The sequence below is a fragment of the Antennarius striatus genome, chromosome 1, assembly GCF_040054535.1.
Source record: "Antennarius striatus isolate MH-2024 chromosome 1, ASM4005453v1, whole genome shotgun sequence".
NCBI classification, from domain to species: Eukaryota; Metazoa; Chordata; class Actinopteri; order Lophiiformes; family Antennariidae; genus Antennarius; species Antennarius striatus.
The window spans coordinates 11,872,382-11,886,347 of record NC_090776.1 but is presented as its reverse complement, the minus strand read 5'-3'; the positions used below and the strand labels follow the sequence as shown (position 1 = coordinate 11,886,347).

Here is a 13,966-nt window from a genome sequence, read left to right as displayed (position 1 = left end):
TCAAAACAGTTTCAGACCTAACGCATAACCATCCATAGGCCAGTGCCACAAATTCCTATAAGGAACCCAGAACCCAAACCCTAACCTTAACCCTAAACCTAACCCTAACCCCAGACGTCCCAGCAGGTCAGTGGAGCAGAGGGCAGGGTGATGCCCCTTCCTTCTAACCTAACCCCAATTTAACCCTAAACCTAACCCTGATCCTAACTTAACCCTACTCAAAAACCTAACTCTAAACCTAACCCTGAACATAACCCTAACCCTGAACCTAACTTTAAACCTAACCCTAAACTTACCCTAAACCCAACCCTAACCCTAACCTATTTCCCCCTTCTTTCCTTACTCCTGAGTCATACAGTATCCATCCACTTCCCATTCATATACGTACAGTATATCCCTTTGATGGAGTAGAGGCAAAGTCCAGGACTTTCAATCCGAACACCAAGGGTTAAATCCACAACCAGACAATGGTTCATTTGAACGCACGCAGAAGCTGTAGTTCAAATCTTTCAACACAATCTTCACAGTCTGGGGAGCAGGGTTCAAGTCCCACTCCCTGCATACGCCTTCACCTCCACCATCCTCCTTTACCCTTATCCTCCCTAAACCCAGAACTTTATTATCACTTCTAGTGTTTTTATCAGGGACGATATTAACCATTATTTTATTCCATTATTTTATTCAGCTCTTTCCTGCTCCCTTTTCTTTTCATAAAAGTGCTTTAAACGTTAATATGCATTTAATCCTATTTCCCCCACATTTTCCTCATTTCCCTAACTTCTCTTCTCCCCCTCCCAATTCTAATTGATTTTAATCAATTTTAATCATTTTAAGCTGTTGATTTTATCAATGGCAATTTAAGGTGACCCCACTCCCTGGTCCATGTGCCAGTGCACTTCATAGTACCTTTTAAGGAACTACATTTTCATTTTACCTAACCCTAACCTAATGTAGCCCAACCCTAACCTGAACCTAACCTAAACCTAGTCTTAACTTAACCTCAGCAATAACCTAACCCTAAACCTAACCCTAACCCTAAACTAAACTCTAATTTAACCTACCCTAGCTGTAACAACTTCAGCACTAACCTAACACTAAACTCAACCCTAACCCTAACTCTAACCTTTATCTAACCCTAACCCTAACCCTAACCCATCCTAGCCTAAACTTAACCCAATCTAAACCTAAACCTACCCATAACCTAACCCTAACCTTAACTTAACTTCAGCACGAAAGTAACCCTAAACCCAACCCTAACCCTAACCTCACTAACCCTAACCAAAGCCCTAAACCTAGCCCTAACCTTAAACATAACTCTAACCTAACCTGGCCTAAACCTAACCATAACCCTAAACCTAACCCTAGTCTAACCCAAATCTAACCCTAAACCTAACCTAACCTAAACCTAGCCCTAACTTAACCTCAACACTAACTTCTTCTTCTTCTTCTTCTTTTCCTTTCGGCTTTTCCCTTCAGGGGTCGCCACAGCGAATCAATTTCCTCCATCTAGCCCTGTCCTTTGAATCCTCTTCTCTCACACCAACTACCTTCATGTCTTCCCTCATTACATCCATAAACCTCCTCTTTGGTCTTCCTCTAGGCCTCCTGCCTGGCAGTTCAAAACTCAGCATCCTTCTACCAATATATTCACTATCTCTCCTCTGGACATGTCCAAACCATCTCAGTCTGGCCTCTCTGACTTTATCTCCAAAACCTCTAACATGTGCTGTCCCTCTGATATACTCATTCCTGATCCTATCCTTCCTGGTCACTCCCAGAGAGAACCTCAGCATCTTCATCTCTGCTACCTCTAGCTCTGTCTCCTGTCTTTTCTTCAGTGACACTGTCTCTAGACCAAACAACATCGCTGGTCTCACCACAGTTTTGTACACCTTTCCCTTCATTTTAGCTGAAACTCTTCTATCACACCTGACACTTTCCTCCACCCGTTCCATCCTGCCTGGACACGCTTCTTCACCTCTTTTCCACACTCCATTGCTCTGGACTGTTGACCCTAAGTACTTAAAATCCTCCACCTTCTTGATCTCTTCTCCCTCTAACCTCACTCTTCCACTTGGGTCCCTCTCATTCACACACATGTACTCTGTCTTACTGCGGCTAACCTTCATTCCTCTCCTTTCCAGGACAAACCTCCACTTCTCTAGCTTCTCCTCCACCTGTTCCCTGCTCTCACTACAGATCACAATGTCATCTGCAAACATCATAGTCCATGGAGATTCCTGTCTAACCTCGTCTGTCAGCCTGTCCATCACCATGGCAAACAAGAAGGGGCTCAGAGCTGATCCCTGATGCAGTCCCACCTCCACCTTGAACTCCTCTGTCACACCTACAGCACACCTCACCACTGTCTTACAGTCTTCATACATGTCCTGCACCGTTCTAACATACTTCTCTGCCACTCCAGACTTCCTCATACAATACCACAGTTCCTCTCTGGGCACCCTGTCATAAGCTTTCTCCAGATCTACAAAAACACAATGCAGCTCCCTCTGGCCTTCTCTGTACTTCTCTATCAACATCCTCAAAGCAAATACTGCATCTGTAGTACTCTTTTTTGGCATGAAACCATACTGCTGCTCACAAATGTTCACTTCTGCCCTTAGTCTAGCTTCCACTACTCTTTCCCATAACTTCATTGTATGGCTCATCAGCTTTATTCCTCTGTACTAACCTCAACACTAACCCTAAACGTAAACCTAGCCCTAAACCTAACCCTAAACCTTGCCGTAACCTAACCCTATCCCTAATTTAACCTCAGAACTATCATAACCCTAAACCCAACCCTATCCTAAACTAAACCTAACTCTAAACTAACCTAACCCTAGCCCTAACTTAACCTCAGCACTAACCTAACCCTAATCGTAACCGCAACCCTAAACCTAACCCTAACCTAACCTAGCCTAAACCTTACCTTAACCTCAACCTAACCGTAACCATAACCCCAACCTAACCCTAAACCTAACCCTAACCCTGACCTAACCTAACCCTAACCCTGACCTAACCTAACCCGTAACCTTAGCGTAACCCTACCCTAACCCTAAACGTAACCCTAACCTGACCCTAACCCTACATGGGAATTGAATCCCCCACTAGGGTATTCAATTCCCCTAGTGGATCGAAAAGCACAGCTGCCACACTTTGAGGGCAGTGGAAAACACATCTCCAAGGGTCCCAATGGTTAGTGTTTAGGTTTAAGATTAGGTTTAGGGTTATTTTAGGGTTTACGGTTAGTTTTTGGGTTAGTTTTAGGGTTAGGTTTCAAGTAGGGTTAGGTTAGGCTCAGGTTAAGGGAGGGCTATGGTTAGATTAATCTAGGGTTAGGTTTCAGATTAGGATTAGGTTGGGTTTGGGTTAGATTTAGGGTTAGGGTTGAATTAGGTTAGATTAAATTAGGGTTAAGGTTATATTTAGGGTAGGATTAGCATTAATTAATCAAGAGTTAAGTGCTCATTTGTGTGCAAAATAATAACTTCTTACAAAAATATGATAAAATGAGAATACTAGATAATATCTGACATCAATCTTTACATTCTGTGTGATTGGAAGATGCGGAATTATCAAGATAACCTCAGAAGACACTGTGACATACCACTGAGAAGAGGGAGGGCAGCTCGAGGCAGGGAGGTATATAAGGAGTGTGTTGAGCTGGAGGGAATAACAGAGGAGGAGGTGCAGAGAAATGTGAGAGAAATTTAAGACCAAAGAAAGGGAGAGAATTAAGAAGCGCATTCCAAGAGAACGTCTGAATCTAAGACCTCAACCCAGGATAGTGAATCCAGCAGGAAGGTAAGAGAGAGAGATGCTGATTAAATCTGTGAAACACGGACTGGAATTTTAATATTACTTTCACAAATTGTTGTTTTGGAAAAAATTTCTCCCAACACTAAATGCTTTACATTGGATTACTGTCAGTAGCTTGAATGGCTTTTATGGTGAATACTGCAGTCTGTCAGTGTCCATCTGCAAAGCAAACATGACAAGTTAGTCCAATATGTACGATTGTGTTTCTTCTTTGAGATGCAAGCCATGCATGTTTGTGTGTGTGTGTGTGTGTGTGTGTGTGTGTGTGTGTGTGTGTGTGTGTGTGTGTGTGTGTGTGTGTGTGTGTGTGTGTGTGTGTGTGTGTGTGTGTGTGTGTGTGTGTGTGTGTGTGTGTGTGTGTGCGTGTGCATGTGCATGTGCATGTGTTGTATGTGTGTGGTTGTATGTGTGTGCGTGCATGTGTGTGTGTATTTCGTCAATGGATGCAGAAATGTTTGAGTGCTCCAGTGAGAAATGGTGATTGCTATTACAGATGTGTAATCTGAGTGGGGTTGGGGGGGGGGGTTCTGACAAGCCACATTTTTTGTTTTCCTCTAAAACAGAAATACAACAGAACATATCTTTCACTGCGGAAATGGATTTCAATTATTTTCTGTCATCTATCAGGTTTTTATCTATAGTCACAAAAGCCATGTGTTGTGTCATTTAAATCTGACGGCTAACATTTTTAACACTCGTCTGAAGTTACAGTTGATGTTCTGTCTTCCTTTTCCCACCAGACAGACACTCCATCCTGGAAGACGAGTTCTTTTGAGATCTGGGGGTGAAACCGACATCAGAAGAGGTGAAAGTTCATGAGTCAGACGTAACGGCAGTGTGTTAGAATGTCAGGGTGGACGCTTTTCATTCTGGGAATCGCAACGGCCGCTTTTGTCGGAGTTCCAGCTCAAGGTGGGTCACTTCGGGTCACTTCTGTGGGTCACTTAATAGGAAATAACGGATTTGATTTTGCTGTGTTTCTTGTATACGTATGGTCAAAATCTGAGGCTGTCATGTTTTAATGTGTCTCTTGTAGAGTCATGGAGAACAAGCAGCAGTCAGACAGGTTCTGCCGTGCATCACTCTGATGGTAATTTTAAAATATTGAACCATTTACGACTTCAATATTGCTGTATTATGACTGTAGTTAGCGTGCTTCTACATTCATGTCATATTTTTAGGGGCGTCAGTGGCTCAGTGGTAGAGCAGGTTGTCCAATCTTCCAAGGTTGGCGGTTCAATTAGTCTTACCTAGAGTGTGCTACTAATTTCCTTTTGGGGATCAATAAATAAAATTTAAAAACAAACAAAAAAATGCTTTTGCTTCTTAACTTTGTGTACAGGCAGCTACGAGTGGACCACATGGTTTAATGTTGATCACCCCGGTGGGCTTGGAGACTATGAGCAGCTGGATGCCATTCGCTTTTACTACCGTACCCGAGTGTGCAATCATCCAAAAGCAGTTGAGGCCAGAACCACTGAATGGGTCCCGGTCCGTGAAACAGGGGAGAAGGTCCATGCGGACCCCACTGTGGGTTTCTGGTGCCTCAACGAGGAGCAGGGTCCCGATCGCAACTGCTCCAACTATGCAGTCCGTTTCCTCTGTCCCAAAGGTTAATTCTTTAAGCACCTTTAAAGTTTGTTAGTTATTCTGAATATAAAAACAGTCCCCTCTCACTGCACCATAAAATCCTTACCTCTATCTTTGCTGTTCAGACATCAGAAAACAATATTTCTGATGAATACTCTCCCTAAGTGATTATTTAACTTTTTATTCTGACAGAAAAGAGTGTGAACATTCAGGCTATCTGGGGACAGTGGTCTGGATGGAGCAAATGCCCGGCACTATGCGGTCAGGTGGGGGTACAACTGCGCTCCAGAATCTGTCTGTCTCAATCTATGCCTTGTATCGGGCCCAAAGTGGAAGGAAAGGAATGCAATGGACCTGAGTGCCCAAAAAAAGGTATACTGGGTTTGTTTTAGTTGAACTGACCATTCTTCTACTCTTTTCATCCATTTAGCTCATTGTATTCGAAATTTCAAAATATTCCAAAATGGCTGATTTTGTTAAACTCCACTCCTTAGATTGCAATCTTCATTGCGCAATGGGAAGAGCAAATGCTGAGTGTGATTCATGCCAGTGCGAAAATCACATCCTTCTGGGTTCTGTCCGTGGAGCTGGTGGTCTTACTGCTGAAGGAGCTACTATTGTTCTCTCTGGTCAACTCCTGACCCTAAGTGACCGTAATGGCCATTTCCGTATCCCTGGTATCTGTCCCGATGGCAACACCACGTTAACAGTCAGGATGCAGGGCCATGCCCCCCTTCATGTACTCGTGCCTCACAGTGTCGCACAAGTTTCTGTCCTCAGCATCCAGCTGAAAAGAACAGGTACAGCCAAAGTCTAGTCTAAAGTACTGATTATCATTCCTGCCATTTTTGAAGGAAGATCAATAACTTCTACTTCATCTCCAATTGTGATTTGTCAGAGAAGCTTCATGTGTTGAGCCACCCTGAGAGCAAGGTCAGGAGGGAGGGACAAGCTGCCGCCTTCTGTTGCAAAGTCACTGGAACACCACCACCAGACAAGTACCAATGGTAGGATCTGTAACAGCGTAGTCCACCAAAAGTTTACCGGATGCACCTAATGTCTGAATAATAGGAATTATTCATGATATTTCTTCCCCTCGACAGGTTTTACAACAACAGTCTCCTAGAGAAACAGTCTGACAGCACACTGGTCCTGAAAGATCTGCAAACTGAGCAGGCTGGAGAGTACCGATGCAGAGCAAGTGGTCCATCTGGGTTTATTAAGACCAAACCAGCTACACTCAAGGTTTTAGGTGTGTTATCAATAGATTGTGAAACGCAGAGACACAGGAAAATGAATTATATAATTAGAGAGGACATTGGATTGTACTTCAGAAAAATAGCTAGAGAACTAAAATGCCATTGTGGTCCTTCTTTTACAGGTAGAGGTGAGAATTCATGTGATTCCAATCCTGAATCCCACTTCATCCGTGTTCCACATGACTGCTACCAAAATAACACAGATTCCCTTTACTATGATGTGGGCAAGTGCCCCTCGAGACCATGTTCTGGAAAGCTGGACAATGGCATTAGGTGCAATGACAAATTGGCGTACTGCTGCGGTGTGCAAAAGATGGAGAAGAGGAAGATAACATGCCAGGGCTACCAGCTACCCACCATGGTGGTGACAGAGTGTGGCTGCCAGAAATGTGTGGACATCAAGGCCTTCGTTCATGGTAGGGTTGTTGCTGCTGACAACGGCGAGCCAATGAGGTTTGGACATATTCTGATGAATGGAATTCGGATCAGTCGTACCGGGTACAAAGGGACGTTCTCCATCCAGGTTCCTTCAGACACAGAGAGACTCGTCCTGACATTTGTGGACAACATGCAGAAATTTGTCGACACCACAAAGGTACTCCCATTTAACACGAGAGGAGGCTCCATTTACCATGAAATCAAGCTTTTAAGGAAGAAGGCCCCTGTGACCATCAGTGCTACAGAAAGCAACACCCTGGAGCTTGGAGAAGTGGAGGGTCGGGAGGCAATGGTTCAAATCCAGATTCCTCCGAACTCCTTCTACACAGAAAAGGGTGAAGTCTTCACAGGCAATGTAAATGCTAGTGTGACATTCCTGGACCCAAGAGATGTGTCAACAGCTGCTGCAGCTCAAAGCGATCTTAACTTCATTGGTGACGAGGGGGATACTTTGCCTCTGAGAACCTATGGGATGTTCTCTGTTGACTTTAGGGGTGAGGAAAACAACGAACCCCTGAATGCAGGTGAAGTGAAGGTGCTCCTGGACTCTGCCCAGGTGCAAATGTCTGAGCACCTCAATACCATGAAGCTATGGTCCCTGAACCCTAATACTGGGTTGTGGGAGGAGGAGGGAAGTCTGCAGGTGGAGAGCAAAAAAAGAGGGAAAAGGGAGGAGAGAACCTTTTTGATTGGGAACATGGAGATCAGAGAGCGACGTCTCTTTAACCTGGACGTCCCAGAGAATCGCAGGTGCTATGTGAAAGTGAGGGCCTTCCGCAGTGAACGCTTCATGCCCAGCGAGCAGGTGGAAGGAGTTGTTGTGAGTCTCATAAACATGGAGCCCACAGCTGGATTTTCCACGAACCCACGAGCCTGGGGTCGTTTCGACAGTGTAATCACTGGCCCAAACGGTGCCTGTCTACCTGCTTTCTGTGACGAGGACAAACCCGATGCCTATTCTGCCTATGTCATGGCCAATCTTGGTGGAGAGGAGCTTGAGGCCGTCCAGTCTGCTCCCAAACTCAATCCCAACCTCATTGGAGTGCCTCAACCATATCTGGACAAGCTAAACTACAGACGGTCAGACCACGAAGATCCAAGAGTGAAGAAGACTGCCTTCAGCATCAACGTGGCTAAACCTAGTGCCAACGCAGCAGAGGAAGGCAACGGACCAGTTTATGCATTTGAGAACTTGAAAGAATGCGAGGAGGCCACATTCAGTGCTTCACATTTTCGTTTCTCAAGAGTGGAAGGAGACGGCTACGATTACAACACTGTACCTTTCAATGAGGATGACCCAATGAGCTGGACAGAAGACTACCTGAGCTGGTGGCCCAAGCCCATGGAGTACCGGGCATGCTACATTAAAGTCAAGATCAACAGCCCACATGAGATTAATTTGAGGTCCCGCAACATGGGTGGTACCCATCCGAAGACCGTGGGCCAGTTGTACGGTCTCCGAGACACACGCAGTATCCGTGACTTGGACCATGCAGCTGTTTCAGCCGTGTGCTTGGAGTTCAAGTGCAGCGGAATGCTGTACGATCAGGAACGTGTCGATCGCACTCTGGTGAAGGTGATTCCGCAAGGAAGTTGCAGGAGAGATCACGTAAACACCATGCTTCAGGAATATCTGGTAAACCACCTTCCTCTACCTGTTAACAATGACACCAACGAGTTCACAATGTTGGCACCTCTCGATCCTCTGGGCCATAATTATGGAATTTACACAGTGACAGACCAGGATCCCAGAAAAGCCAAAGAGATTGCACTTGGGCGCTGCTTTGATGGTACTTCTGATGGTACATCTCGCGTCATGAAGAGCAACGAGGGCGTCGCTCTCACATTCACCTGCGGAGATCGTGACGTGACACAACAGAGTGTCTTCCAGGTCCAGCAAGGTTCTCGAAGTCAGATGGTGACAAGTGTGGTGAGAGGAGAAGGCAGACAGAATAGGCGGCGGCAAAGAGCCAACACACCACGCAACAGTCGGAGACGGAGCACCAGAGATCCCGCAGGAAAGCGGGGAGAAGGCAGAGGCCGAGCAATGAAGGTCACATGAAAACATCTGGAATTCATTTGCAAGTGGAAACAGAATTTTATAATTCCGACATTTTTTTCAAAATTGTATAACCATTTTTCTACCATTTTCCAAAGGAATATTTTCATTTCTTATTTTCAACGGTACTGTGGTATTTACTTGAAACTGTAAATAGATATTTATTACACATGCATAATAAATCAGTAGTAAACGGATTACCTGTCTTTTATCCATGTAGTTAATGAGAACAGACACAAAGGACACTTTTGACCAGTGGTTTATTAAATTAAATGCTCAAAAAAACACTGCAGATGCTATATTTCCTGCACTGTATGAATCCTATCGTCCAGATAACACTGAAACCGGTCAATTGCTAGGAGAAATATGCCCTTTTCAACTTACTGCAGCCCATTATGAAGAAATGGTAGGGTGAAGCCCATAAGCCCCTGCTCCTCATCACACTTGATACAAGCCAGCAGAAGCAATGATTAGGAGACCAGTCGTAGCATGTAATCCACTTCCCTGATCCATACTTTTTCTGAATTAGTACAAATCAAATAAGTTACATTTTTGTCATGCCACAAAAATATCTTTAAGAACGTTTTACTCCAAAATTCCTTGAAAATTTCAGACAAGTGTTGAGTGATTTGAGGTTTTTAAGTCATTTAATAAAATCTGCCCCTTTTTGTGAACTACCAACATTTGTTACTCAAATCACCCACATTGAAATTCATTTTGAGACAGTCGAGTGGGACTGAATAATTATTCTGAATTTGGCAACCGAGGTTATAGATACTATATACTTTCCTGTAAGAACCACCCACAGGTAAGTGAGACCTCTAATATATACATATTCTGGTTAAAGAATTTGCATAGAACCTTGTATTTCTATGTCACACTGATGACTATATCTGCCATTTGGACAGGAGCAAAATTATTAAAAGAAAAAATGAGCCCAACAAAACCCCAGACCACAGCAGTTGCAATCTATTCTCCTTTGAAGCTGGGTCACCACATAAATTTATGGTTCAGAATATGAGTCGTGGTTGAATGAGACAGAAAAGGCAATCCCGTATTTTTCAAAACAAAGTTAGTGAAACTGGATGCTTCTTGGTATAGTCCCTCATTGAAGCAAAATGAAGCGGGCAAAACATAGTTCAGTTTTTCCAGGATGGCACTGGACAGCATGACAAAGGTACAGCTGCATTTCTGACTGTCGAGAGGGAGAAAGGACAGTTGTGATGGAGCCTGTGTCACATGAAGTCGTCATAATCTTGGGCGTAACCACCGTCAAACTCTGCATAGTCAAGGTCATTTCTCATCTGTGCTTTCAAACCACCTCCAGGTACAACCCCTTTCTTCTTCTTCTTTCCTTTGTTTTGCTGCAAAAAAGAAAGTTGTGTTAAATGTAGCTCATTACATATGACAAGAAAAAAAACAAGTGACTTCCAAATAATGGAAAAAGATGATAATTTCTGACAAAGTCATGTTGTCACTTACTTTTTCTTGTTTTTGCTTTTCACTAAGTAGGACTGACAGAGAATTACTGACTTTCTTCAAGTCATCGACTTCCACTGTCAGTGGGGAAAAAAATAAATGAGGCCTGCTTTGAATAAATTTTAAAAAGGTACAAATACAGTGAAAACAAAAATATTCATACGTGATGCTGAACTTACATGAAATACAGAGTTCCCTAAACAATGAATCCAAGAAACTCGAATAATGCACAGATTTTTCAAACTGGGATATCTTTTCTTTCAGCAATTTCTCAAACTCGGTGAACTCTTCTCTGGAGGATGGACACATAGCATCAATGCCGGTGACATTGTTTGAAGTAGTGCTGACACCTGGGAAAATTTTTAAAAAGCATTTTGATTTCTCTTCAAAGAACATAAATAAGCAGCAAAGCAAAACAATTCTTTAATAGTGGTCCTACAACATGTTGATATTTATAATAAAAACTCGGCTGTTGGGTGTAAAGTTGCATAATTTATCCACCAGAGAGCACTACCATAAAGATAAAAGATGAACTAGGCATCTCACTCACAATTCAACAGGAGTCCCCTGGAAATTATACATAACTGTAGTAGTTGGTCCATGAGTAACAGCAACAATTTTGTGTGTGTGTGTGTAGTTGTTGCAGAAATATTTTTTATCTGGAAAACTATTATAACTTACCAAAAGCATCATTTGCTAGCTCCAAGTCTGAATCTTCCTGTAATTTCTGAAGTCTTTGCTTCTCTGCAAGTTGTTCTTCGGGAGAAAGAGCTTCCTGTAATGTCAGATGAAAGACAAATACAACATTACATCATCAGGAAAGGCAACCATTATGTGTAAAGGCGGGCAACAGCTTAAGTAAAAAAAATCATACTTGTTCCTGCAACTCTCTCTGCCTCAGCTCCTCTTCTTTTTTCCTTGCCTGGTTTTCTTTCTCTTTGATTTTCTCACTTAACTTTTTCTTTTCTGAAACCTTTGGCTCTGAAAATGAACATAAAATGATCCAACAAACTCAATTTTTGAAAAATTAATTCAAGAAAGAACAATTTAGCCACAGAGTAACAAACAATATATCCAGTCTCAGAAGACCATACCGATTTTCATCAACTCTGCCTTTTTCTCCTCCTCTTCATCATCATCCCAGTTGTCCTGTGAATAAAAAAGAGGGGATGTGATAATTATACTAATGACACAGCAACAATGTTTCAAAACTAAAATGTCTAAAAATGTCAAATAAAATAACACAAACAACACATAAATGACATGTTTAGAGAAAACATATCCCTCGACCTTGCTTAACACAAAATCATTCAACATATCTATAGACAAATAGCAATATCCCACCCCAGCAACACACTTTTAAAAGTATCTTTATTTAATAAAGTCATTAAAACAAGCCTGCAGCATGAACGTAACTCAAAACAAAGTGAATTTGAATATCCAAATATAATGCTCAATGAGTCGAATCTACTGAAACAACTAAGATATCATTACCACAGACAATTTGGCAATAATTTAATATGCTCATGTATCAAATTTCAGTGTAACATTGTAGCAATCTGATTTTATGTTTTAATATTTACTGTAAAACCAATAAATGTGAAAAGACTGCAACTCAGCACAAGAACGTTGGTGATCACACATTTCAATCATATGCATAGAAGAAAATAAAGTGGAACAGTTTCTTCGTTACCAATAAAATCAGCTTACTTATTTTGTATGATGTAGGATTAGTTTCCCTTCAATAATTATATATACACACACACACACACACACACTGTATGCGATTTTAAAAAAAGAAAGTTATTAAGATAATGATTCCAACAATGTGATTAAAGCTCCACTAAAAAACCCCAAGCATTACTAATACTAAGAATGGATCCAAAATATGCAAAGCTATTCTGATAAGTTTTAACATTTAGTAAATACAGATCATTCACATACTTGAACTCATTAATTCAGAAACTAACCAGATAAAATGATTGAACTTTAAACAAAGATTAACAAATGAGAACAAGGAGGACTTCTCTACATCCATTTTGACATTATAAATGTGTTTCTTGTGGGCAATATTAAAGTGTGCTAATCCACTCTTAATTGCATTTAACAGTGCATACTGAACAAAACCACAACTGCTGCAGCAGAGGAACAAAATGCTCAGTTTCTTTAGTTCGTGCACCATATGTTGCATAAAGAGAACAATTACAGAGGCCTCTACCCAGCACTTTCCCCGAGTCAATTATCTGACGTCTCTGGACAACAACCATGTCAACATCCAGTCAGCATCGACTGAGCACCAACTCCTACCGAAGGCCTGTGCTGATGAGGGGAAGTTAAAGGCCTAGTTCTTGGCTGAGTTGAGTCATCATTCCAGATGATGGTTTCATCTGATTGCAAGCTGCCTCATGTTGAACGTAACCTAAGAGCAAAGACCACAAAAGCTAATCCGCTACAAGCATTTCAGGTCTACATTTTGGGGTAATGGAAGGCTAACAGTCTATTTTAACTAAAATAACCTACGTAGTCCATACTAGTGGTGGTAACGAAATCACCCATAGTACAAACAGACAAGCGCATTTCGGACGCGAATGAACTGGGAGCGAAGTTAGCTACTTTGCTAGCTAGGTGGCCCGGTTTGAGATTAGCTTGTAGCTGCGGTGTCAAAAACTAGCCCGGTTATCCATAAATAACTTTGTGACAACAGTAAATGTCCGATTCCAAATACAAGCTACCAAACTCTACATGTATTTTTTAAGTTTGCTGCACAGCCGACGGCTGCCACGCAAACTTTCGCCAGCAGTTTAAAATCGTTCGAAGCCTCCTTTCAATTCGTATCCCGAGTGAACCACGCGAGTTAGCCGCCTGCTAACACAAGGCTAGCACAAAGCTAACACACCGGGAGAGGGGGTGGCAGCCTAAAACCACGCTGAATCACGACATTACAACGGGAGATAAAAGTACTTCTACCCGTGACACAAACCGGACCGGTAAACGAGTGTTTCTCACACGTCTTTACCTTCACATCATCATCCTCGTCTTCGCCTTCCCATTTGTCCGCCGCTGCCGCCTTTTTAATCTGCTCCTCCGGCTCGAAGTTGTCAGCGTCTGGAAAAACGACAACATGAATTTCGTTAAACTATTTCACACCTCAGGAGTATATTTGACAAAATGGAGCTTTAAAGTTGTAGACAAAACGATTGTAGCAAGCAAGTGGGGCACAAGCAGTTAGCCTTCCCAACTTTAGTTCCTTACCCCAGTCCGCCATGTTGGCTGTGTTTGACAAGCTCATAGTGAAGTCAGTGCTGAAGCCCCTGAGCTA

General features: G+C 42.6%; 2 protein-coding genes across 2 annotated transcripts; one reads left to right on the top strand and one right to left on the bottom strand.

The window, feature by feature from the left end:
• The first annotated feature begins 3,685 nt into the window (after positions 1–3,685).
• Positions 3,686–9,365, top strand: cilp (cartilage intermediate layer protein, nucleotide pyrophosphohydrolase). The gene is made up of 9 exons (XM_068317805.1): positions 3,686–3,807; positions 4,563–4,734; positions 4,859–4,912; positions 5,165–5,434; positions 5,605–5,784; positions 5,907–6,212; positions 6,311–6,419; positions 6,516–6,664; positions 6,794–9,365. Exons 2-9 carry the CDS (start codon positions 4,668–4,670, stop codon positions 9,169–9,171), a joined length of 3,513 nt encoding a protein of 1,170 aa, XP_068173906.1. The 5' UTR covers positions 3,686–3,807; positions 4,563–4,667; the 3' UTR covers positions 9,172–9,365.
• Positions 9,366–9,424: 59 nt separating this feature from the next.
• Positions 9,425–13,966, bottom strand: eif3jb (eukaryotic translation initiation factor 3, subunit Jb). The gene is made up of 8 exons (XM_068317814.1): positions 13,900–13,966; positions 13,664–13,752; positions 11,742–11,796; positions 11,522–11,628; positions 11,329–11,422; positions 10,827–10,997; positions 10,651–10,724; positions 9,425–10,532 (listed from the first exon to the last, which is right to left on the bottom strand). The coding sequence occupies exons 1-8, from the start codon at positions 13,934–13,936 to the stop codon at positions 10,404–10,406; spliced, it is 756 nt and encodes a 251-aa protein (XP_068173915.1). The 5' UTR covers positions 13,937–13,966; the 3' UTR covers positions 9,425–10,403.